The sequence below is a fragment of the Canis aureus genome, chromosome 15 (genome assembly GCF_053574225.1).
Source record: "Canis aureus isolate CA01 chromosome 15, VMU_Caureus_v.1.0, whole genome shotgun sequence".
Lineage (NCBI taxonomy): Eukaryota > Metazoa > Chordata > Mammalia > Carnivora > Canidae > Canis > Canis aureus.
This window is the reverse complement of record NC_135625.1, coordinates 48,876,677-48,903,268: the sequence shown is the minus strand read 5'-3', so window position 1 is coordinate 48,903,268 and position 26,592 is coordinate 48,876,677. Positions and strand designations below refer to the sequence as shown.

The 26,592-nt window shown below is 47.4% G+C and overlaps 1 protein-coding gene across 4 annotated transcripts in view; it reads left to right on the top strand.

The window, feature by feature from the left end:
- The window catches only part of DPP6 (dipeptidyl peptidase like 6), an 823,115-nt gene that overhangs the window by 628,005 nt on the left and 168,518 nt on the right, over positions 1-26,592 (top strand). For all 4 annotated transcript variants that reach the window (XM_077849559.1, XM_077849557.1, XM_077849556.1 and 1 more), the window contains exon 6: positions 4,812-4,864. In XM_077849559.1, coding sequence (XP_077705685.1) covers positions 4,812-4,864 — 53 coding nt within the window. The remainder of the gene's footprint in view (positions 1-4,811; positions 4,865-26,592) is intronic.

Sequence of the window (26,592 nt, the reverse complement as noted above, 5' to 3'; positions counted from 1 at the left end):
TGGTTACAGGTGAATAGAAAGTGTGGCACTGCAGACTTTTCTCATGAAATGCAGTGATCGTTAAAAAGGAGTAGTTCAAAAAAAAAAAAAAAGGAGTAGTTCATGGAGGATATGACCAGGGATTTTTATTTTTAATGTGTGAGATTTGAGTTATATTTTACAGATTTGGGAGAGGGAACAGCAGAGAGGGAGTGGTGAAACATATAAGGCAGGGTCTTTTACAAAACAAATAGGCAGCAGTCAATGAGCTTCACCTAGAAGCAGAAGGGAGTGGAGTGGAGTGGAGACCTCAGAGGTTAGTCTAGGAACCTCTTCTTCCTGCAGGAGAAGGCTGGAGGGGAGGTCTGCAGTGAAGCCCTAGGGGTAAAGAGTAGGTGGTAGATTGGAGAAGGTCTGAAGAAGTTAATTCAGTGCTATTGGAGGACGGATTGAACTGGAGCAGGTGGTTGAGGGAGGCAAAGAATGGAGGCAAGGAAAACTTCGTTTTTAGCTCAGTATACTGGGTGGGTGATGAAGCCACCAACTCAGATAGAAAATATCAAAGGAGAACTAGGTTTTAAGGGTTGTTGAAGAATTTATTTTGGAGAATATTGAGGTTTTGGTGCATGTGATGCATGAGGTGGGGATGTGTAAGTGAAAGTCTGTATAAAGCTACAGGAGTGAACAATTTCGTAGAGGAAGAACATATGAAGTGAGTCTGCATGAGCGTGCATGGTGAGGCTGAGGCAGTGAAGACCATAGACAAATAAAAAGTATGGCTCCATAGAAGCAAGGAAGGAAAAGGATAAAGTGTGTGGGCAGATGTTTCAGAATAGAAGAAAGAAACCAAATGTGAACTCACTCCATGACAAACCTTTGACTGGTTATTTTTATTCCAATTATTAAATGCCAATGGCAACTATTTTTCATGATACATTAGAAAGAAAATCTGCTAAAACTGCTTTCCCATCTTGTGAATGGTGTTTTGGGTAACAAGTTTTTATATATTCATTTTCCAAGGGAAGTTTAATAGTGTAGAAGAAACCGAAGTAACTCAAATCCATGAACTGCTAAAAGTGCACTCTTAGAAAAATAACTGAATGCAATCTTACTAACTTCCAACTCTACTTTTCTCCATAATCAGAAGTATTTAAGGGCTGTTTCAAAGAAAGAAACATAAATACAACAGATAGAGACCAGAGGGAAAGAAGACTTTATCTTTCTAAGGAACAAATTCTTTTAGGGACATGTAGCCTGTTTTTATTCCTTTCAAAATAAGGCGTTTGCTCTTTAAAGAGTAGTTTCTTTTGCACCTGTGGTTCTTTGGCTCCGGGTTGAGAAAATATTTTGTGAAAGAGAATGATACTTGTTTGTTCCATCTTGGAGCAAAGAGAAAATTGTCACATCACCCCCCCCCCCCCCCCCCCCCCCCGCCGCCGCTACTTTTTTAAGAGTAGCACCTAAATCCTAAGTGCACTTCCATTTCTAAGGATCCCATTTGCATTAATAGTTCACTCTGGACGGCTTCTTTCACATGCATACTTGGCAGGTGCAGCATCTCGTGTTTTACCTATCTCTTTTTGATTGTGTTCCATTTTTGTTTGAATCTTTCTAATTAGTGATTCAGTTTTCCAGATATCGCAGGACATTTTTCCATCCATACATGTTTTTTTTTTAATCTCTTTGCCCCATAGTACACATAGAGAATTGAGAATGGGTAATTTTCTCATCTTCTTATCATTGCCCTTACAAGATTATTTTAATTTGGTCTTCTTTTCCTCATTGGTTCCACTCAGAAGATACTCCCCGGACTGAATTTCAGAGTCATTTAGTGGTATGCTTAAAGACGTGTGCAAAGACCAGCTTCTAGGTATTTGTTTGGGAACGGTATAACCAGAGAATGAATTGAAATCACTGTTTCTGGAGGGATTAAAGAAATATTCCTTCAACACTCAAATTTTGTGTACTTGTGTATCTGTTGGTATCTTGGGTTGTTTTGGTTGACAGCAATCAACTTGGACTTTGAGTTAAGAAATATGTTCTTTGTTCAGACAATTTCTGATGTAGTGATTAGAGACAGACCAACCTCAGGGGAAATCTTGCTTGAGCTTCGTTTGAATTCCTTAAGATTCAATTTTCCTATCTTCAGAATAGGATGATAATACCTAATTGAGTGAGTTCCTGTATGCTGAGGAGCTGCCACACCACCCAATAACGTAGTATGTGCTCCATAAACACTAGCCACTCACACCCTCAGATTCATAGGCATCACCACCATCATCACTGTTCTGTTGAGTCATTTCCAAGACTTCCTTCAAGGTTTTTGGTCTGTGAGTGGTCTCCCCCAACACCTTACTTACATACTGGAATGGTTTTGATGAGGAATTTGTTTATCTGTTTGTTTTAGAAGTCGCTGGAGGTTTCTAAGGAGGGAATCCAGTAACTTAGAAGTCTTTCCACATCTGTACCTTTTTTCTTCTGGATTTGAACTAGATATACCACTTACCTATTACTGTATAAGAAACTACTCAAAACTTAGCAGCTTAAGACAACCAACATGTATTATCTTAAGGTTACTCTGGGTTGGGAATTCAAGACCATCTTATCTGAGTGGCTCTGGCTCATGATCTGTCATGAGTGTCAGCCGGGGCTGCACCATCTGAAGGCTTGACTGGGGATGAAGACTCTGTGTCCAAGACTCCCCTCATGTGGCTATGGGCAAGACGCTTCAGCTTCTTGTGGGCTGTTGGTGATCTTATGGGGAGGAACCGTGGATGCTTACCCCGTGGGTTTCCCCTTAGGGCTGCTTTGAAGTCCTCACAGCATGGCCACTGTCTTCCCCCAGAGCAGTGATCTGAAGGAGAACCAGCAGGAAGCCACAACACCATTTACAACCTGGTCTCAAAAGTTTCACACCATCATTTCTGCCATCTTTCACTCAATGAAGTCCCTTGGAATTAGGCTCCACCCTTCTTTCCCCTCCCCCTCCTCCTTTTTGCCTCTACTCCTACCCTCCTCATCCTTTTGCTTTCTCCTGTGCCCTTGCTTTACAGCACTTTCTTAGCAAACAAAGGTCACCTTTTGCCTGCCTGGGCCTATCATGAAAATGGAGGGAGATAAACAGGATGAACAGGTGCTGTGGGAAGAGAGTTTAGGCACACCGTGTAGCACAGCACCATGTGCCATGACTGGAGAAATGCAGTGTGTCTGTCGAGCTTCTATTCTTGCATCTAAGGAAGCGGTCCAGCTCAGAGGCAGTTTAGTCAAAGCACAGGGCCCTCGGATGGACGCTGTCTGAGCAGTAATCTGTTTAGGATGCAGCCCTCCCTTCTTCTTTGGGGAAGCAGTAGAAGGCATCACTTCAGAAATAGCAGAGCTAGGTGTGCATGCTCCTTATTGGATTGCCGTGGCAGGTCCAAGAAGTTCTCCTTCACAATTTTGTTGTTTACTGGTTATTTACTCATAAGGAAAGCAGCATTTGGACACATTTCCCTCATCAGATGCCCACTCACATCCCTCCAGCAGGCCCGGCCCCATATTTCTGGTTCAGGAGTCTCAAGATCTTCAGAAGCAAAGGTCTTTGGAACTTAAAAGCTGATGTTTACTTTTGTATCTGAATTCCTTTTCTACAATAACTGTGATCCACTATGATTACTCTAAATTAATCCAGGGACCCCAACTAGGCAGGGAGTCACTGAGCTTAGACACTCCTGCCTGTTCTCTTTCTCAGGCTCACTCCATCAGCACCCCAAAGCATTCCTCCATTCCACATGCTTCACCCTGGATCTGTCTTCCTTGTCCTTACCAATTACCTTTGGGAAGGTGGTTTTAAATGCTGGCCACTGAACATTTACCGACACAGGGTGCCGACTCTCAGAAGTTAAACAGGGTGAAGAAAGGGAAGTGCAGTACATTCTGACTTCAACCCAGCAGATAACCCATCACATTCCAACACTGAGGAGGGTCTCTACCCAGAAAGCTGGAGATGAAGGATGCCACGATTTCTTGAGCTGCATGTCCTCCCCGTGTTTGGTTATCCCTTGCATTCCATTCCATTCCATTTATGGATTAGAGAATCTTCTCCTGGCTCAAGAGTTTTAAGAGAGTTTTAAGAGAGGAGTTTGGAAACAGAGTTTTTTGTTTGTTATCTTAGTTTTAAAAGCCATGCTCCCCCAAAATAAATTTAATTTAATTTATAATACTTTAATTTAATAATTAATTAATTAATTTAATTTTTAATTTAAATTTAATTTAATTTAATTTTAAAAAGCTATGCTCCCTCTTGCAATGAGTTCTTAGTTTATTGACCAGTTTATCTCTGTAGTTAAAAGATGCATATTCCATTGTACAGAAGGACAGGAGTTTGCCCAGTTAAGCCCATCTTGGTTTCAGTATTCACTGAGCATACACAATGGGATTTGCCATGATTTACAAGGAATGCCCACAGTACGTGGGTCTTATGGTCCTGTTGGGTCTAGCTGACTGTGTGACAGTCTCTGGTCATGTCCTCACTCATCCTGTGCTACATGTCATTGAGTTGGAAATCTGTGCCCCTGATTTACACAAACCAGCTAGCTATGGGGATGATATCAAGCCTCTGACTGCCCTCTAAACAATGTACAAATGAAGAAAATAAAATAAACAGATATGCAAATTAACTTTCTAAAGTAAATTAAAGACTCTGCCTCTAGGTCTCCTGATTAACTACTTTTCCTCTACAGATGTTTTTTAGGGTAATTTGAAAAATATCATGGTCACAGCCTTTATCTCAATGCTTGCTTCTTTCTTGTTTTTTATTTTTTATTTTATTTTTTTTGTCTTGTCTGTTTCAGATATACCAACACTCCTACACTGGATATTATGTCCTGAGCAAAATTCCTCATGGGTAAGATTGTTCTTTCATTTTCTTCTAATGAGAAATATTCAGAACAAAAAAAGAGTAGAACACGGAGTAGTTGCTTGATTCATAGAATTAAGGGCAAGATGTGGGGCAGCTTGATTTTGACAGTGAAGTGTCCTGATGTTGTGGGGCTTCCATGGCTCCTCTTTGGCTAACTGTATCCAGGGTCTAGGGAGGTCCCATGGGTCCAGTCTCTTGCCCATTTATGAAGCCCCCATCTCCTGTTCTGGTTCCCATGGTTTACCCTCAAGGTTCTGCAGGGCAGGACTTTCCCTTGGTTCTCTGTAATCAGCCGTGGCCCTCCCAGGCATGGTGGATAACCCTAGGACTCCCACAGGGTCTGGTTATATACGTAATAGAGTGGCACCCCTAAGCTCACCTGGTCTCTCAAAAATGCATGATTTGGGACCCAAAAGTGTGTGTGGGAAGGAAACATGAGAGTATGCACGATTTTCATAAGGTTTTCAGTGCTGGGTAGATGTACCCACACACAGAGATGTGTTATCAGAAGCTCATCTCCAGAGTCCAAAGGCAGTAAAGACACTGGTTAAAGTTTGCTGAAGCCATTTATTGAGTCAGACACATGCAGGAACAGCTGCAGATCTAGGAATGAGAGGCAGGGATGGATGGCCTTCTGTTTCCCTGCCATCCTGTCCTTCCCCCTCCCATCTCCCATCCCCCACTCCCAGCCTCCTGGTTCTGCTCCACACCTCTGGCACTTCTTTCATGGTACTTTGGAAGGGTGAGGGGCTCAGGAAATGTTCAGAGAAATCGAATCGTGGTGCTGCCAGTGTTGTATGGGTTGCCTATGGATATTTGAGGGAAGCATCCTCCTTTTCCTGAATTCAAACAAGCAGCAGGAATTGCTGAAGAGTGTTGTTTCATAGGCGAGCACGAACTGACATGAATGTTTATGACTGTGGCTGGCTGTTTTCTAGGAGAAAGATAGAAATCTGGAATTCATTTGGCCTTCAGACAAAGGAAAGATGTATGTAGATATGCAGCAACATGAGATTAACAGTTTCTGTTAGACACGTAGACAAATCAAGTTCAAAGAAACGGAAGATGAACCACTGTGGTAAAAATTAAGTATCCATAGGAATTCTTCATCTAAAATGTATTTTATATAGAAACTCAGATGGTTTCCACTAAGGAGGAATTATTCTATTATTTTTTCAAGTAGATCTGCATCTTCAAAAGTCATGGCAGGCAGGAGTATGATTATGCCTTGAGATTTATGTAGCCCTTGTAGGACAATGGAATGTGTTATAGATGATAGATATTTTGTTCCATCTTCTATAAATTTCTAAAACTCAAAACCTAAAAGCATCTTATGCTTAACATATCATGTTAAAACTTTACTGGGTAAGTCAGAATTTAGAAGAAGTAGATTGGGGGACCCCTGGGTGGCGCAGCGGTTTGGCGCCTGCCTTTGGCCCAGGGTGCGATCCTGGAGACCCCGGATCGAATCCCACGTCGGGATCCCGGTGCATGGAGCCTGCTTTTCCCTCTGCCTATGTCTCTGCCTCTCTCTCTCTCTCTCTCTCTCTCTCTCTCTGTGACTATCATAAATAAATAAAGAATAAAAAAATGTTTAAAAAAAAAAAAAGAAGAAGAAGTAGATTGGGACTACCTGAGTCTGCCAACCCAGGTGCAAACCAGAGGGTGAGATGGTCTATGTTGACAACCTAATTTTAGTGATGATGATAAGGATGAGGATGATCCTCCAGAGAGGGTATCAACAGATAATAGGCTCCTTTCAGTATGTTAAAAATAATCTCAGTAATAATAATTGCCATCATTTATAGATGGACTTTCACACGCCTTTACCCCAACACAATAGCCTGCAAGAAAAGCATTCTGACCCCTACTTACAGTGAGAGCTGTAAGGCATAACTGCCCAGCATCCCCCAGCTTGTGTCAAGTTGAGCTGGGATCCCAGGGCCAGCCTGGCTGACCTTGAACCCCAAGCTATCAAAGCAACCCCCTTGAGTTATGTGATAGCTGTAAATACCAGATTTTTAGTGGTGTTACTTTATTTCTTTTCTGAGAACTTTTATATGATTAAAAGGTGTAGCAGATTACTTGTTACGTTTACTGGAAAAGAATCTCTGGGGGATAAAAAGGTCTATGGCCCATCCCATTACCATGGGAATTGACACAGCATCACCAAAACTGGCATTGCTCGACCACCCACCTCTTCCTCTTTGTCACAAGATCATTTATGGGAAAATAAATCAATTAATTTCATATTTTGTCAACATCTTCTCTATGTTAATGAGATAGGGGATAAGCCTTCAGGCCTCAAGTTTTCACTGCTCCTGGGATGCCTCAAGTGGTCACTTCTGCAAGTGCTCCACCAGATGGCAGGAGAAGGACGCAGCCCACATTTTCAGGCTTATGCTCTCTGTAGATTTGGGGTAGAGAGGAAAACACAATTGTATTTTTAAAACAAAAATAAGTCTGTGTTAAATTATTGGGATTTACATTACTTATACAAAAAATGAGATGTCCTTGGTGCTTCTGAAAACATAGATCTGTGCATTTCTCACATGTTCTCACTTCTCTGTCCTCGCTTCTCCCGTGAAGACTTCGCAGTAAGCCGGAGGCCATGTGAACTGTGGAATGGGATTATTTGTCATTTATAACTTGAATTTTGTCTTGGCTTCAGGCTTTCCAACTAGTCATGGAGAAGGGTCGAATTAATTTTTCAATGCATCTGAATTCTGGTTTCCTTCCTTTTTGCCAGTGGCAGAAGAATTGGGGGAGGATATACCCTTTCTACTGTGTCATTCACAGGCCAGAAAGAGGCCCTCCCTGTCCTGTGCGCTTACTTCGTCCTTCACAGTTGGACCTCTGCCCATGGCGGGAGCCCAGCTCAGTCCTTCTGCATGAACTGGCTGGGGTCGTGATGGGAACCCAAGGCAGCAGGGTTTTCATCTATGCAAATGTCTAAAACATTTGGGAGAATTTGTCTGATTTCCATAAACTAAATATTCAAAAATGGTATTCTTAAAAGACACGTATCTTTTACACAAATCTGTTTGTTAAGCCAGATCTAGAGCTAGTTATTCTTAACATAAAATGTTTCACAAGTTTTTACATTAGAAAGTCAGCAAAATAAAATAATATTCTGCAATAGAGAGTATAGCCTGCTAAACATTTTCTTTTTTTATATATAAATTTATTTTTTATTGGTGTTCAATTTGCCAACATATAGAATAACACCCAGTGCTCATCCCCTCAAGTGCCCCCTCAGTGCCTGTCACCCAGTCACCCCCACCCCCCGCCCACCTCCCCTTCCACCACCCCTAGTTCGTTTCCCAGAGTTGGGAGTCTCTCATGTTCTGTCTCCCTTTTTGACATTTCCCACTCATTTTTTCTCCTTTCCCCCCATTCCCTTTTACTATTTTTATATTCCCCAAATGAATGAGACCATACAATGTTTGTCCTTCTCTGATTGACTTATTTCACTCAGCATAATATCCTCCAGTTCCATCCATGTCGAAGCAAATGGTGGGTGTTTGTCGTTTCAAATGGCTGAGTAATATTCCATTGTATACATAAACCACATCTCCTTTATCCATTCATCTTCTGATGGACACCGAGGCTCCTTCCACAGTTTGGCTATTGTGCACATTGCTGCTGTAAACATCAGGGTGCAGGTGTCCCGGCATGCTAAACATTTTCTATCAAGGAAATAGAAGTGTTTTCATGGAAGTATTTTTGTAAACTTGGCTGTTTCTTGGCATTTTTCTGACATGACCTTGTTCTGGAATTAAATTCTTTTTGGCTTGAGTATATATATATATATATATATACTTTAGTATGATTACAATCTCTCATATTTATTAGGATCATCCTGAAAATCATATGGACTGGTGAAAATTATTCCTTTTATGACATAAATCAATTTTAAGGAAAATCTGGCATATCTCTTAACTGGGTGGCATTGGCATTTTGGGGTTTGGCAAACAAAGTAATAATAAACACGAAGAAACATTTGAAGATATTTTTATTTACATGCCAGGCCACCTTCTAATGGACATTGTTACCCTAAGTTAGCTTATCTATTGGTATTTTTCAGGCATCAAGCATAATTATACAAAAATTGAACTCCTTTGGAATTCTAATTGACTTATGAAGTCACATTCTATATCTGTGCAAATTATAAACTGGGACATAGATCCTTCTGCCCAGAATTACTCTCTAACTTTATAGCTGGGATGCAAATGAGCATTCCATTGATTTAGAAAGTAGATAACTGGGCCGATCATACACACACAGTACCCAGCACCTTGCCAACAGCATGATGGAAGACTTAAGAACGGAAGCCCTGTGGTCACAGAGACCTAAATCTGAATCCTCAGTCCACTGCCAACCTTGACAGTTGTACTTCTACAGATCTCAGTTTCCATATTTTAAAAAAAGATGATAATGCTAGTGCTCACCTCATTGGCACATTATAAGAATTAAGCGAAGTAATATATGCAAAATGCACGGCAGAGAATTTCCTCCTAGTGAACATTTGGGTATGCTGTTAATATGGTAGTATGAATCCATATGTATCTGTAGTCTCTTGAATAAATATTACTAGACTTTACTTTCTAGCCAGCTGAAATCCTTTTTGTTACAGGAGAGGAATGATACATCCCTATAAGAATACAATTTTCAAGACTTGTTCAATGACAGTTGGATAATTATAATGCCCCTGTGATGTTTCAGTGTCTCTCTTAAAAGAGATGTCTGTAGCCTCAAGTATCTATAATTCTCAGCGCTCAGTACATTCTTTCTTGTGCCATCTCAATCAGACCTGCCACAATTAATGTTTAAGGCATTCTTGTTTTGCCTCCAGTGGAAGCAAACCTGACGATACAAGTCAATAAGTATTTATTGAGATGGCTCTGCGAGTAACAAAAGCATGGTTGCCATCCTTACAAAGTTCAAAATCCTGTTGAAAAAAGAAGACACAGACTCTGTAACAATATATAATCAAGTGGCCCGAGTGAGTATTGTAAACACTGAATGCAGAAGAGATAGTTGTGGGCATCAGGTCTCATAAAGGAAGCCTGGCTGCAGCTGAGTCTTGGAATTGAACGAGTTATTTTCAATAGATGGAAACAGAGAAAGATATTCCAAGGCAGGAGGATCGTTAAGCAGGCTTGACCTTCGCAATGAGCCAGTATCTTCTAGAAATTAGTATGGTTCTAGGCCAGATGGCAGCACAGGTGTTCACGTGGGTAGAGAGAGGGCTGGGTAAGATAGGCCCGCAGTGCAGGGAACCTGAGCACTGCCCTCATGTGGTAAAAACACTGGGATCCTTGAGAGCAGATGTGTTGAAAATGGCAGGCTTGAGTGAGTTTCAGGCGTATGTATAGAGTAAACTGAGGGGAAGGGGAGGTTTGGGGCATGGATTCAATTAGGAGGAGACCTCGTAGGGGGTAATGAAGGCTTGGATTGTGGCAGAGCCCAGTCGGCGTAGAAACCACACTCAGAGTGATTGTGGGCAGCTGGCGTTCTCTCGCAAAATGAAGACAGATTTCCAGTGGGTTTTTTTTGTTTTTGTTTTTGTTTTTGTTTTTTTTTCAGATTTCCAGTGTTTATTGCATGTCCCTCTAATTAAATCTTTGGGGCAGCCTGTGACACACGCTGGCTCTGCCCATCGAGCTACCTCCACGGCTGCCAGAAGTTGCATGAAGAAAAAAATGTACTAAGCCAAAATGGGGAAGAAAGTGATGTACTTAGAATGTCACCTCGTGTGTCTCTGCCATGGCATCAGGGGCAGGGAGGGGGGCATCTGGCTCTTCAGGCTCCCACCAGGTCTCCAGGACTAGGTCAGCTCCTTCTCCCTCCCTCCCTCCGGGACACAGACCTCAGCAACAGGAGGACAGGGTCTAGCTCCTTCTCCCTCCCTCCCTCCCTCCCTCCCTCCCTCCCTCCCTCCCTCCCTCCCTCCAGGACACAGACCTCAGCAACAGGACAGGGTCTAGCTCCTTTACCCTCCCTCTTTCCCTCCCTCCCTCCAGGACACAAACCTTAGCAAGCATTTTCAAGAGAACATGACCTTAGAGTCAAATAGATCTGGGAATAAATTCCCAGGCAGCCCCTTTACCTGTGTAATCACAGAAGAGTTACATTGCTTTCTCCAGGCCCAATTGCTCCATATATAATGGAAATAAAATCCCTGACTCATAGGGTTCGTGAAAAGGTTATAAGAGATACTGTAGAATGATGAGGTGGTACATTTAGTGTGTGGGGAGCCCTACAGGCTCTATTCATGGAGGAACCAAGAGCTTCCATAATCTGGCCATGTCTAATTAACGCCCCCCTTCCCTGTATTTGGACACAAAATAAATTTCGTCCTTAATGTCAACTCTGATCGATTGCAATGGCTTCCTGGAGCTCTGAGTGTAAAAGTAGTCCAGAGCTACGTCCGGACTCTATGGGAAAGAATGTGGAGATGTGCGCTTTAGGCCTGCGGGGAGCCAGGGGTTGGTGGGAAAGGAACAAAGATGCGTGCGATGCCTCACATGGGCCAGCCCTGCTCCTGTGAATGGTCATGTCAGTGGCATGTCCAAGTGCTGTCCCCAGCCAGGGAGTGCTGCTGTGTGCCTATGGCCCCACGCGCGTACCAGAGACTTCCTGCTTCCTATGCAGCTGGCCTCCACATCCTCTGACCTTCCATGGCCAGCGTCCACACCCCCTCCCCAAAGAGCCCTCCTCCAACTACCCGCCCTCCTAGATGAGCATCATCCCATTTCTCATGGCAAATTGCTGGTCACCTTGTTGAAGTTATATGTATTTTTTTTTTCCTGCATGGAACATTTAGAAATGTTTTTAATATGCATTTGTTGCCTGGCACATCCCACCCCTCATCCTGAAGCCTCAGGGAGCAGGGTTTCTCTGGCAGTGGCTTGCCCGTGTCTGCACCCCTGGGCACTGGTGCCAAGGGACAGCTTGACCATGCAGAAGGGGGTGCCCCGCAGTCCATGCTCTCTCCCCCACGTGGAAGCTCTCAAATGCCAGGGCTGATCAGTTTGCAGGAGAAAAGCCATCAGCCAGAGGCAGAAGGAGCCAGTTTCGACCATAGTTTCCCAGCGGATCACTTGCTGCCCCACAACCCATTTGAAAAAGAGGCGACAATATGCATGTACTTCTTGGATCCTGAACTGCACGCTCATGTCCTGTGAGCCATTCCCATCATGGGAGATATTCCTCGGACGTTGGCTGACATTTGGAGGAAACCCACTGATTAAGCAGTGTTGTCTGGGAAGATGGTGCGAGCCGGGAGGCCCACCCGGGAGACTCTCCAGGAAATGAGAGTCTCTGAGGACGGGGCCTCTGGCCTTCCAAGTTCTGATTTCAGTTTGGATCTGGGGTCCACTGGGCCTGCTGTCCTCACTAAGTGTCGTGGGAACTGACGAAAACAAGTGACTAACGTTTCCCCTGAAACATTAACTTCCTTGTCCTCTTGACCGACGCAGAGACGTAGAAGCTGGTCTCAGATTAATGGTGGGGTCGGCCGTTTATTTAGTGACGTTCCGCGGAGGCTCCGCTGTACCCAAGTCCACACCAAGGAGGGAGAGGAGACGGAGCCCGCCGTGTGTCGCCGGGCTCCGTGTCGCCGGGCTCCGCCAGCAGCCTGCCGCGCTGTCCAGCGTGGGCTCCACTAGTGGGACCGGCGGTGAAGCCGCCCGTCAGATCCCCGCATTTCGGGTCTGTGCTGCGCACACTCTCCTGCAGGAGGGTCGCGGGCCAGGGCTGAGTCCCGCAACATCAGAGGCTCGTGGGCTGAGCCCTTCCACTCCGAGTCCGCCCCCCGAGGAGCTGGCCGCTCCCTGAGGTCAGCCGTCCTCCTGCCCACAGACGAGTCCCTAAAGAGAAGTGTCCCAGCCGCCGGCCCACGGCTGTCGGCACGTGTGCTGTGCTCGTTCCTGCCACGGACTGGCTGAGCGGCCGGCGTGTGCCCGAACCGCGCCGGCCACGGGCGGACGTCGGGAAGCCACGTGCATCCTCACTGTCTCCTTTATTTTGTGTCATCTCCGTGGCACCTCTCCCCTCTGTGCTCCAGGCTACCCCGACAGCGGGCTGGCCGCAGAGCCCCGCCTGTTTACACTGGCAGCACTGGCGTGGGGTGAAGGTCCCGGCTCCCCCGGGCAGGAGGGCGGGCAGCGGGAGGGACAGGCCCCGAGAGGACGCGCGAACAGCAGTCACACGGATATATAGTCACGGGCTCGTCGCCGTGTAACTTACCTCTAATAAAACTCACGGTTTAAATGATAAATTTCCAGTAAGTTTTGGTGCCACAGGTCACGGTGCCATCACAGGGGCACCTCCGCGCCAAGGCAGGAGGCGGTCACCGTGCCCCTCAGCCACGCCCCGCGGCCGCCCTGACAGCCAGGGATGTGTCGTCCCTCCCTGTCGTCTCGCCGTTCCCAGAATGTGTTACGCATGGAGTCAGGTCCTGCAGCCGGTGCGGCTGGCTGTTAGCGAAACTGCCTTCCGCGGTCCCCCACGTTGTTGCCTAGGTCTGTGCTCCACACTTGTGGTTGCTGAGAACGGGCCTGCTGCGTGGCCACACCGTCATTAGTCCACGTGCTCACCATTTGACATTTGAGTTGTGTCCAGCTTGGGGCTTTTTTGGATAACACTGCTGTGAGTGTTTGCCCACAGAATAGCGTATGGAGATGTTTTCATTTCTCGTGAGTAAATACCTAGAAGTAGAATTGCTGGACAGTAAATGGAGGTTTAACTCGATAAAAAACTGCCGATTATCCAAAGTGATTGTACTATTTAGACACACACACACACACACACACACCCCTTTTAAATTAATTGCCCATCCTCACCGTGCCCCTGCACGTGACTGGCCAGATTCGCCAGTGCCGGTGCCTGTCCTCAAGCTCCCCCTGCCCCGATACAGGCACAGGGGGTGAGCTGTCCAACCTGGCTGCATGTTTCTTTGTCCCCACGATTGCTGTCCTCAGAGCATCTATGAATGATGGGTCCATCGGGCGGCACGTGGTGGGTGCAGTAGGGAATCAGAGGTGAGAGGCAGATCACAGCCCCCCGAAGAAGCCGCCCTGTCCATGTGCATAAGCTTCTGGGCATAAACCCCCTTGAGATGGCTTATTTCTCAGACAGATTTCTGGGAAGGGTATTTTTGTTGTTTTGTTTTGTTTTGTTTTGTTTTGTTTTCCAAGAGCTGGCTATCTTAGAGGAAGGAGCATGAAAGGCTGAGATCCAAAATCATCCCAGTCCTGGGCTGGATGTGCCTTTTGCCTCACAGCTTAAAGGCGGCATACAGGACCTCCCGTGCCTGGACAGCCTGGGGTCTGTGCTGCAGACCTGTTTTCTGACCCTGGGGCTCCCATCCAGCACTAGCAAAGACCACAAAGTAACTTCTGTTGAGAGGGATTTGTAGGCTTTTTCAGACTTTCCTGTCCATTCTTTTATTACATCTTCACTGCAACCCTATGGAGAAGATAGGCAGCACGGGCCCTCCCTGGGAGGTGATTGGTGTGCAGTACCACCAACCCAGAGCATGTACACTTGACTAAGAGGTGTTTCCAGAGCCACTAACCATGCACAGTACAAAGGACTGTGTGCTGTTGTACTTCCTCACTGGGAAGGCCTGATTCCAGGGCAAGGGCCCGAACCCGATGGCACCAGTATTCAGTGGAGATGACGCAGTCGTTCATTGTGTTGAGGCTTTCCAGCTCCCCGGGACTCGGCTCAGCCAGCAGACACTCAGGAGCAAGGTCGACACACTGCCCTGGGCCAGGTGCCCAGACTGAGAAGAAGCCTTGCAAAGCACATGCTTCTGCCTGTCTGCACGGAATTCGATTTAACCCCAGCCGGTAGCTCTCTGTTTTCTACATCCTGCAAGACGGATGAAGACACCCATAGGGAGAAAGTGGGAGCACTAAACCTGTGGAGCATTAACCTTTTTTCATAAACACAGAAGTTTGGACACCAGGTTCCCAGTGAAGGGCAAGTTATTTACAGCTGTCAGCCTACTGACTCGGATTCAGCACCTTGTGGCCCTAATGTAAATTTCCACTGACTTTGTGAAGTGCTCGGAGTGGCTATCGAGCTGTGCTCACACACACTTCCCCCGGGCCCCCCACAGAAACAGCCGACACGGACCATAAGGTAACATTTCTTTTTTTTTTTTTTTTAAGATTTTATTTATTTATGCATGAGAGACACAGAGAGGGAGGCAGAGACACAGGCAGAGGGAGAAGCAGGTTCCACACAGAGAGCCGGATGTGGGACTTGATCCTGAGACCCCAGGATCACAACCTGAGCTGAAGGCAGATGCTCAATCACTGAGCCACCCAGCTGTCCCCGTAAGGTAACATTTCTTAAAGGAGAGAAAAAGTCCAAACCCAGGGCTCATATAAGCCCTGCATATCATGACAGGTGATAGGAGAACTGGAGTTTCTCACCCAGTACTGAAGCTACCCACCTGTGAAGGTCCTACTGGGAGGCCCATCGCCTTGGCCACCGCCCCCTACCTGGGCATGTCTGGTGTGGCCCCAGCCCCTGCCCGCCCCTTTCCCATGCAGCCCGCCTCAGAGGGCAGCCCTTGGTGCTCATGCTTCATGTATCATCCTGTCCCAGAACCACAGTAGTTCCCTGCTGCCAACCATGCAACATCCAGACACCATGCTGGGCTCCATCCACTCTGTCCTTTGTCCATTTTTTTTCCAGATTCTTCTTCCCAGGACACACCCTTTGCACCAGGGAGAAGCCATGCCCTTCATCACACTTGCTGTGTTCTTGAGATCTGCCTGTTTCTTTATTCTCCTGTGCAGATCTGTACAAACCCTGTCATTGACAGTCCAGCATAAAGGCCCAAGTTTCTCTCTGTATCCTTATCCCTTATCTCACGTATGAATGAGGGAGGAAATGAATGAATGCGTGTGCAAATACACATACACGTCAGTGAGCCCTTATCACATTTGGGACTGAGATGTACAATATCATTTTGTATTTGGTACTCACAATGATGAGGGGGCGTAGGTCATTTCTCCACCTCAGAGATGAGAAAACTGAGACCCAGAGTTGAAGCAACTTGCTCCAGGGCTCACCACTAGTGGTCGACCATGGTTTCAACTTGGTTCTCCTGCTCCAGGTGTAGCGCCCTCTTTGTAACATCACCTTCCATGGCATCTCAGCCTAACTAGAGTCCAGCTGAATTATGGACTGAGTGTCATGTCATTCACTTTATGTAGGTTCATTCTTCCTCCTTGTGTTGAGTGTGATTTAAAGCTCATAGACCAGGGGCGCCTGGGTGGCTCAGTCAGTGAAATGTCTCCCTTTGGCTCAGACCATAATCTCAGAGTCCTCAGAATGGCCCTGCGTTGGGTTCCCTGCTCAGTAGGGACTCTGCTTTTCCCTCTGCCCCTCCCCCTGCACATGCTCTCAGTCTGTCTGTCTGTCTCTCTCAAATAAATAAATAAAATATTTTTTCTTAAAAGTGAAGCTCATAGTAAGGACTGCATTGAGTAGCTGTGAGACTGGAGATGACCCAGTGACCAGCATTATCAAAACAGGAAAGAAGCCCAAGGTGGGGACGTTGCCCCGTGCCATTGCTCACTAAGTGAGTCTGCACGTCCTGTCTGTGAATGATGTTAAGAGACACTCCTGCAGTTTATGTGGTGTTTTTTTAAAATGTTTTAAAGATTTTATTTATTTATTCATGAGAGACACACAGAGAGAGAGAGAGAGAGAGAGAGAGAAGCAGAGACACAGGCAGAGGGAGAAGCAGGCTCCCTGTGGGGAGCCCGATGCAGGACTCGATCCCAGGACCCTAGGCTCATGCACTGAGCCAAAGGCAGATGCTTAACCATTGAGCCACCCAAGTACCCCTATGTGCTGTTTGACATCAGTCAGAGAGTAATCATTGGTGCTATTTTCCTGTTTTGATAGGAAAAATGAAAGATATCTGAAGCAAATAATTGGCCCCTATCAAAATAAAGTTTCACATCATTACACATTACATACAAACATTCTAAGAGGTCAGACGAGGAAATACCTAAGGGGCCCTGTGTGTCACCGTGGTCTCAGACCACAGCTCCAGGCGAGCCCTGCTCCAGCCCTCGTCAAACCAAACAGCCTGTCAACTGTCAAGATAGCTGTAACAGCCTGGGGGAGGAGCCCTTGGTGGTTTGGAGGCAGTGAAGTGCCATTTCTTGGTAGAGAATCACCCCTGAGCGTCTGACCCATAAGGAAGTGTAGGGCTATATGCCTCGGTGGAGGTGATCTTGATGAACCTGGGCTGAAGGTCACGGAGCTGGGTTCTCTGCCAGCCTGCCCCCCGTGTAACTGGCCTCCTTCTCCTTGTTCCTAAAATTTGGCTAAAGGTAACTGCTCAGGTGGGTTGTCAGAATCATCGTAGGGCTGTGGAAAGACAGAGGTTACACAGATACATTTGCATTAAAATTCATATTTATGTGTTTTGAACGTACATAAGGTCAAAAGTAACCACCCTCCATTGCCCCCCACCCAGAACCCCAAGGGAAAGGGAGAAAGATTGTCTTTTAAGAGTTGCTGAAATCCTGTGGCTCTTACTGCCACAGCTCCTGCAGGCATAGTCCAGGTGTTCATCTGAGGTTGTGTGGCTCGGGAACCTGACTGTACCCACAACTCTCATGATTATTTTGTAGGAAATGGAAATCTGAGCAGGTGGGCTGAACCCTTCTGAAGACATTTTGGGTGAATCAAAAGGTCAGTGTGCAGATCAAGAAGCCCAGAGGGGCAGAAAGACAACGACCACCCCCTGATTGCCAGACGAAAAGCTGTCCTTGCCACCTGGGGCTGCTTCAAGCTGCCTGCCTACTCTGTCCGGCTCGCCAGCTACCTTCTGATCACAATTTCACTCAACCAATTCATTAACATGAGCACTCAGGCCAACTGGCCTGTGATATTTCTCATCAAAAATTAGCAAATTAGGGGCGCCTGAGTGGTGTAGTCTGTTGAGTGTCTGACTCTTGATTTCAGCTCGGGTCATAGTCTCAGAGTCATGGGATCAAGCCCCACATTGGGCTCTAGGCTCAGCATGTAGTCTGATTGAGTTTCTCTCTCCTTCCCTCTGCACACACACTCTCTTAAATAAATAGATAAATACTTTTTAAAAAAAAATGAACAAATTACCTTTTTCGGTTACATCAATTCTGAACTTGGCTAAGGTGCAGCTATTCCTAAGAGATAGATAGGAATCCACACGCCAAGCACATAGGGTGTCTATGGGTGCCAAGCTGATGGCCAGGCCCCACCCGTAGTAGCCTCTCCAAGAGGTGTACTCCAGGCATCCAGCCTTCCTGGAGGACAATGCAGCACTGCCAGTGCCATGTCTGATTCCCTTCACTGACTGGCTTAGCCTGGTTTCTTTCAGCCGTCTTCATAAAACACACCAAGCAGTTTGGGTGCAGACATGGGTAGGGGTGTTACATCCTATCATTTCCTCATTAACCCAGTAAATATGTGCACAACAGGAAGGCCATAAAAGTTTATGTAACCAAAGTCAACTAAAAGTTATAAAAGAAAGATGTCCTTAAGAGAGAACCATTGGTTCTTACCACCCAGCAGTAAGGAGTGCATACAGGCCTTGTTGATGAGGATGCTATAGGTAGCTATAGGTAGCTATGATGCCCGACCTCATCTCTTCATCCTCAGCATTTCACGGATGCCAAACAATGTGGTGTTTGGCCACAGGAAATGTTTATTTCAGTGTTTAGGTGCCTTCAGTCATCGCCAGCTCCTTGTTTTCAGCAAGATTCCCATTTCATCAGCGCTAACCCAGGTAACTTGGGTCTTTAGCACCCACTGCTATTTTTGGTGTGATTTGGGACCCAGAGAGAGAGGCCTTCTGTGAAAGCGATCTCATTATTATTTTGAGTTCCCAGATGCACTTATCATCTTCATGTGGACAAAACAATAATTGACTGTAGTTACATCAGATTGTCTCCTCCTGATTTGTCACCAACATAATACCGGCCACTAAATAGCATTAGAATGGAAGAGATAATGTTTGCCACAAAGCAGAGCACTCGCTCTTGGGTAAAAGTTGTTTTTCCAGTCTATGGAGAAGACTGACAAGTGTGTGTCTTTGCACGTGTGTGTGGGCACGCATGTATGTTTATTTGGGGGAGGAGAAGAATCCTTCTAAAAAGAGAAATGCCTAATTTAAGTCAAGTGCTTTCAACCCCTCGCCTGCCCCTCAGTGAAAGTCAACCTGAAATAATCTCAAATCATCCATTTGTCATAAGAAGCCAGAGCTGTGGGAAGGCCATTGCTGCCCATACAGTGGTCTGTAAAGTGAAATGATACATGAAATATTTTCTAACTGATTCCTGCAGGCCTATGACAGTGACCCACAGAATTTAAGGAGCAGGCTTTTAGATGGGGGAAATGCCAAGGATTCTTGTGAAGAAGACTTGTCCAGATTTTCAAGGTGTCTTTCTTTTTATCTACCAACAGGTGGAACTATTTAAGGAGCCATGTTTTTTCAAAAAGTTATTTCCTGAGCCCAGAAATTTTATTCGGTCATAACCAAAACATGGATTTCAGTTATATAGAGGTTTCTCTGTCAGAGACTGTTGTGAGCGCCTGGACAGCTTTCAGTAGGCCTATAGTGTAAAGACTATCACATCCCCCTTTACGTACGAAAGACCCAGGTGTGGGGAAGGAAGGGTGGTCCAGGTCCAGGTCAATAGCGGAGCTGCATTGCAGCTGGGCAGTGTGGTCCTACGGTCGAGGTGCTACTGTCCTCTGCAGGTCAGCGACCGCCATCGCCAGACTCCCAGGTCAACACAGCCTCCAAGATCGCCAAGGGAAAGATTTCTATACTAAAGAAGTTAACTCAGTCAGTGTTAAAGTTATAAGAAGAGAAAGCAAGTGTCTCAAAGGATCTGGAGTAATAGGACCAAGGTCTACAGGAATAAGAACAGGGTTCCAAGAGAAGGACTGATGAGATGTGTAGTGTTGATAGACTCAGTTGTGTTATAATTAACAAATATCAATATTAATTATAGGAAATGATCAGTAGCTGAGCACAGGGGAGCCATGCTCCTCTCTGCCCTTGTGAGGCTACTGTGTGTGCTTTATTCCCATGTGGTCTTTGTTGAAGAACCACTTCCCCTACGAGGCCCGCAGATAGATGATAAACAATTTTTGTTGGCATAGGTGTTCAAACCTCACTCTGTAATCCTTCTTCGGGATTTGTGTGTGTGTGTGTGTGTGAATTCAAAGGAGGTTTTGCACAATGTAGTAAAAGAAGCAGCAAATCTAGGGCGGCCCGGGTGGCTCAGCGGTTTAGAGCCGCGTTCGGTCCAGGTCCTGACCCTGGAGACCTGGGATCCAGTCCCATGTTGGGCTCCCTGCATGGAGCCTGTTTCTCCCTCTGCCTGTGTCTCTGCCTCTCTGTGTGTGTGTGTCTCTCATGAATAAATAAATAAAATCTTAAAAAAAAAAAAGAAGCAGCAGCAAATCTCTTAGTCTCTGAAGGTGTGATGATCTTGCATGCATGGAGACGGTCATGCAGAAATCATACTTCCCACTTCCCCAGGGAGGGATTTAGGAGGTTGACAGTGACCAGTTAATTATCTGTCCTTAATCAGCCAAAGCACATATCCTCACAGAAAACCTGGTACTGTGGGTGGATTATGGGGAAAAAGGAGATCGCTCTAATTCTCAGGTTTCCTATGTGGTGGGAGAAACCGCACACATGGGCAGACCAATTATCATACGAGAAGCTTCATGAATTCTGTGGATAAAGAGGTGTTCTATTGAAAGCAAGAGTAATAACGTAGAACCCAGTAAACACAGGGACAGCCCCTGTAGGCTGGGACCAATTTCAGACTTGAAGCAGCAGGGCTCTCAGCCCCCCTGGGGCTGAAGATGATTTAATATTTGGTATCACCTGTCCTTAGCACTACAGAGCACAGAGTAAATAAGGCTTTGTCTGCAAAAAAGCTTCTCCTTTACTTTTGACCACACGTAAATGCAAACAACATGGAAACGTGAGGTCACGGGTTATAAAATGCCTACCGTGTGGCAAATACAGAAGGTCCGTGAGGCAAATACAGAAGGTCAGAGAGACAGAGATTCCCGTAGTCTGCAGGCCTCGGGCATGAGGACAGGAGGCACTGGTGCACTGTGGTGGGCAGGCAGGAAGATGGAAGAGCGAGGAAGGCACCGCCTGCACTCTGCACCTCTGGCTCCTGAGGCACAGCCGGCTGAGGGCGACCATCAGGTGCCTGTGTCCACTCGGCCACTTATCCAGACTGAGAAGCAGTCTCAGCCTGAGGCATGGCCTCCTGTCCCAGCAGCGCTGCCTCCAGCCTCATCCTGGCCACAGTCCCCTGCACCGTGTGGCTCTTTCACAGGCTCATCCCTCTGCCTTGAAGACTGTCCTCCCCAACCCGCTCCTCCACCCACACTCACCTCTAGGAATCACAGCTTGGATGATTATTACTCAGCATTCTTATCTCTCCTAGATTGTTGCATCCCTGAGGAAGCCTCCCCTGACCTGCCCAGATGGGTTAGCTCCCCCAACTCCAGCCCTCCCCTGGGCCGACAGCAGCAGGGCTGCACCTGTGCATCACTGGTGACTTCCCTGGGTCACTGCCCACCTTTGAGCCTGTCAGGCTTGACGCTTAGTATGACTCAACAAGGGATACTGGAAAGAGTGGGTGGGAACTACAGGCAAAAACAACAGAGCTACTTCCACTACTTTCGGGTGTCCTCAGACCCCCACTGATACTACAGAAAATGAAAAAAAAAAGTGAAGGTGTAAACTCCTGTGGAGCAGAGAAGAGGAGGAAGCAACCAGACTTTGAGTCTCAGCACAGAGGAGGGGTGGGGGCTGTGCTGACGAAACATAAGGCAGTGGATTCCCAGGCCAGGCATGACCCGGCTTCTCCTGAGGACCCCAGGTGGCCCTCGGCACCCGTGGCAGAGGTGGCGCTCTGCTAGGGCCACCACCCAGTGGTGTTTGTCCTGGTTGTCCTGGTTGGCTGTGGTTTCCATTCTGATGCATCAGATCTTTAGAACATCACCTCTGATGAGAGGTGCCCCCCTCCAGGTGATTTTGGAAGCTGAGGAGGGAGTGTGCAAGAGAAACAAAGACGATTTGAAAATTGTGAGGCCATCTGAACCCCAAATTCCCTTCGACAAGTCCTCAGGAGACGGGAGGTTTGTTTCCCAGAGAGGACAAAACAGAGGCTCCAGAGACGGGAACACGGGGAGCATTCTGAGGTCCGAGTCAGGGATGGAGGTTCATGTACAGCAGGCAATGAGACCCCAATTCCCCTTTCCTCCTCTCGGATGAGCAGCATCCGCACCTTGCCCACCAGGGTCCTCACCCTAGGGACTGTCCCCAGAGGATCCCAATGTCAGGGACAGAAAGGGCCAGGAAACACTTCTCATGCTCTTCGGAACTGCCCATCTGCTGGTCAGTCCCAAGCTCAGAGTAGAATCACCATTTGTCTGGAATTCCTCAGGCAAGGAGAAGAAAATGTGGGGACAAAGCCTCTTATCAACATCCTCACAGAGAGAATGCATCACTCTCATGAGACAACCCGGAATGGTGGTCCTTTAAATTTCAGAACAAAGAGCTCCTAGAAATTAAAAATATATGACAGAAATGAAAACCCAACAGCAAGGCTTAAAGACAAAGGTAAAAACATTTTCCAGAAAATGCAAGAGAGAGAGAAGCAGAGGAAGGTGGAGAGAGGAACAGGATACAGAAAACAGAGGAAGGGTGGGAAGATATAGAGGACCAGCCCAGACACGTAGATGTGCGGTTCGGAGCGGGCCCACTGCGCCTGAGCCCCGGTGCCCTCCCCGCCCCATGTGCCCCGGGGCCCAGCACACCCCCAACGGGACTCACCTCGCACAGTGTGGAGGCTGCCACCCATAGAGCCGGGCCCACATAGGACAGGGCCAGCCAGGACAGGGCGCAGGTGTCTGCAGCACGGTCCCATTGGGAGTGAGGAGGCAGTGCAGGTCCCAGTGGAGGGTCAGGGGTAGGCAGTGGAGGGTTCCATTAGAGGATCCCAGTGCAGGTCCCAGTGGAGGATCCCATTGGAGGGTCTGGGGGAGGCAGTGGAGGGTTCCAGTGAGGGGTCCCAGTGTGGGGCAGGCACATCAGGGAGGCTGCGGACAGCCTTCTGGGCCCCTTCCTGTGAGCACCCAGTCTTCCCTCCCAGTTGGGCACAGTACTCGTGCTCAGTCTCTGGCTCAGCCTTCGCAGTTCACAGCTGGGCAGGGCAGCCCTGGAAAAAAGGCTGGAATGAGCGAGTGGGAGGCAGCCGAGGGCCTCTCCGATGAGGAGGAGCCCAGGAGGCTTCATCCTGCATCCACCCGCGAAGCCCAGCTGGCACCATGGACTCTGTCCTGGAGCATCTGCCTCAAAACACAACTCTGAATAACGAGCTTGTTTCAGGCCTGATTCTGAAAATAAGCTTTCAGGTTGGATTAAAAAAATGTCGAAGTTCTAAATTATGCCTTCCGAGTGGAAAGGGATGACAAAGCAGGTGGAAAGGGATGACAGAGGGGCAAAGCAGCAGAAGGGGAGACAGGACTACTCGGAGGGCAGCCCCCAGATCATTAGTGGGGTCTTTCAGGCCTTTCTCTGCAGACTTCGAGCTCCTGAGCTAGTGTGTTCTCTAGGGGAGAGGTGGGGGAGCCCCGGGGGTGGGGCACGGAGCCAGAGCTCAGGGCCCCACCCACGCCCCGCCTCGCTTCCTGGCTATAGAATCTGAATCGGTTTGGCTCCAAAGATCCTATCTGTCTTCATCTATCCTGTTGGGTCCTTTATTATTACTTTCCACTCCCCCTCACCCCCACCCCGCCAAGCTGCTGGAGGCGTCATGCCGTCTGGCTCCTCCATTTCTTTGGTCAAATTTATCCTTGTGAAGTTTTGTTTTGTTTTGTTGTATTTTTACTACCAACATACACAGTTACATTGGTTTAAAATAATTCCTCAAAGGGCCTCATTAGTGTCTTCGGGTAACAAACCCAGCTCTTCCTGGTCAGAAGGAGCATTTGTCAGGGACCTTGGCACACAGAGCCCCAGAGCCCTGCCTGCACCCGTGTGGATCGTACGTGTGGTCAGGCCCCCGGGGCTGCATGGCAGTGCCCTGCTCACCCGCCTTCCCCGAGCTCACCCCGGGAGTCGTGGGCAGCCCCACGAGAGGCAGTTCATGAGAGGCAGACGCCAGGCACTTAGCTGGGCCAATTCTCAACCGTTGGTTTATTTTTTAAGACATCTGAAGAGCTTATAAAAGTGTATCTCTCTAGGATCCATCCAGAACTAGGCATGATCTGGTCAGATTTGGAGGAAGGGGACAGAAAACCCAAAATAACAAGGACTCTTACAAAGTCCAGCTTGTTCTCTGCCTCATGTGTGGGGGACCCAGGCTGGAGCCCAGAGGGCGAGGGAGCCAGCCCCACTGCCTTGTTTCCAGCCTGGTGGCCTCCTCCTCAGTCCTTGGTGGCTGCCCCGGGTCTGGCCATTGCTCAGGACTTTCAGCTAGCCGGAGAGAACACAGGGCGGAAGAGCATGCCCCCTCCATCGTAGGACGCTTCCTAGAAGCTGCACATACCACCTGCACTTAACCAAATGGAGTACACGACCTCCGCCCGCTGCAGGGAGGCTGTAACGTGTGAGCAGACCGGGGCCAGCCATTGGGTGCACAGAAGAGATGTTACCGAAGACAACAGAGGGGACAGGGCAACAGGATGTCCCTCTCTGTGCACAGCGCACCAGGGACAGAGACCAGGAACCTGCCTTCTTCAGTGCCTCCCTCAGCACTCAGGATGCAGGCAGGCTCTGGACAGGTTAGAGACGCATGAACCAGCTCCCTCATGGCACGCATGACGCATTCTCACACACCAGACTTGCAGCCTGCTGAACGAAGTACTGACAGCGCCTTACAGAAGTCATCTAATTTACCCTCAGAACCCCCCAAGAGGTGGGCTTTGTCGTCCCCACTACAAATGAGTCCAATGACGTCTCCCCGGCCCTTAACCACTCAGGTATCAATGATGGATGCGCAAATAAAAAAGCCAAGATCAAGTAATGGGAGATGTTCAGGGAGAGTGGGAGAGGGCTACTACAGGGGGAAGAATGAAGGAAAGCAAGAGGTATCCATTGAGAGGGGATTGATTGATTGCTGGGAGCGTGTTGCAAACACAGGGAGGGGATTTTGCTCTTTATATAGATGTGCAGTGCCTGCACCTTTCAGATGACACCACGAAGATCCCTTTGTCCCAACCGTCTTAAACCCCACTCTGTACTGTACTTTCTTCTTATTTTCTCTGTACAGCACTCATGCTGGATGTTCCAATCCAGGTACTATGACGGAATACCAAATTACCCCCAAAACTGAATGATTTGAAACTGGCAGTATTTGTTTTGCTCATAAATCTGCCATTTGCTTTGGGCTCAACAGGAACAGCCCATGCTGGCTTCACTGGGTGGCAGCCAGGGCAGCTTGGAGGCTCCGGGCTGGACTTAGTCAAGAGGCTGGCAGGTGATGGTGGCTGTTGGCCAAGACCTCAGCTGGGTCTGCTGGCTGAAACCCCTCAGTGTGATCCTCCAGCTGGCCTGGGCTGCCTTGCAGCATGGTGGCTGCATTCCAACAGGTGCACTTGCGAAAGAAGGGAAACAAGGAGCACGTTATTGCCTTCGTGACTCAGCCCCAGGAGCCTGGCAGAGGAATTGGGCTGCCTTCTGCTCGTTGATGCCATCTGAGGGCCTCAGTCAGTTTCGAGGAAATAGACTTCATCTTCAGGGAGCATCACGATTTAGAAAAAGCATTTGGGACCAGAAATATTGCTATGGCCATGTTTGGGAAACCCCATTTGTACCACAGGCCAGAAGGTTTTGCTGAGTATTCTCTCTGCAGTTTATGCTTTGAATATAATGGGTATATTGAATATGCATTTTTTAACTATACCACATATACTTGGTCCTGAAATTCAGATGTGGACCTTCTTGAAGATCGTATACATAGAGGTTGTCCAAGTTCTCACCATGCAAAAGACCATCTTCCTCATCTCAGCTGTCTGCAAGCTTAACCATAGGAATGTTCCGAGTTGCTTCTTAATATGTGAGACACAAAGCTTTCTGTCCTGTATGGCCTCTGCATAGCTTGCACAGCTTCTTACAGCCTAAACCTTTCATGGGAAACCTCCAAACTGTCCTATCGTTCCTTGTAAATATCCCAGCTGGGCTCTTCCCAGCTCCTCTTGGAAGAGGCGACTGAAGAGAAAATATATATTGGTTATGAAAACCTTTCAGAAACAGTAAATACAAAGGTTTTAAGTATAGGAAGAGGAAACAACATGTGGCTTTCCCCCAAGTCTGCCAGGATGCTCGCTGGTGGCTACCAGAGTGTTTGGGGACCTGCAGAATTGTGAGTTTATAATGAAACATTATAAACTTCTCATTCTGTTTGTTTGTTTTTTGGGGGGGGGTGCATGCTCTTGAAATTTGACAGTCTGTCCATCTCCCTGTTGCTTGATGAACTGCTAAATCTCAGAAACTCAAAGAAATATTGTTCGTATTATCTATGAATGCCACCTTATCCCAAGACTTTATAATCCAGCAGTCTTTTGTCCAGTGCCATCCAGCAGGACGGCATGGGGCCCCCTTCCCAGCCCTGCTCAGGCTGGCCACCTGCTACTGTCTCCTATGG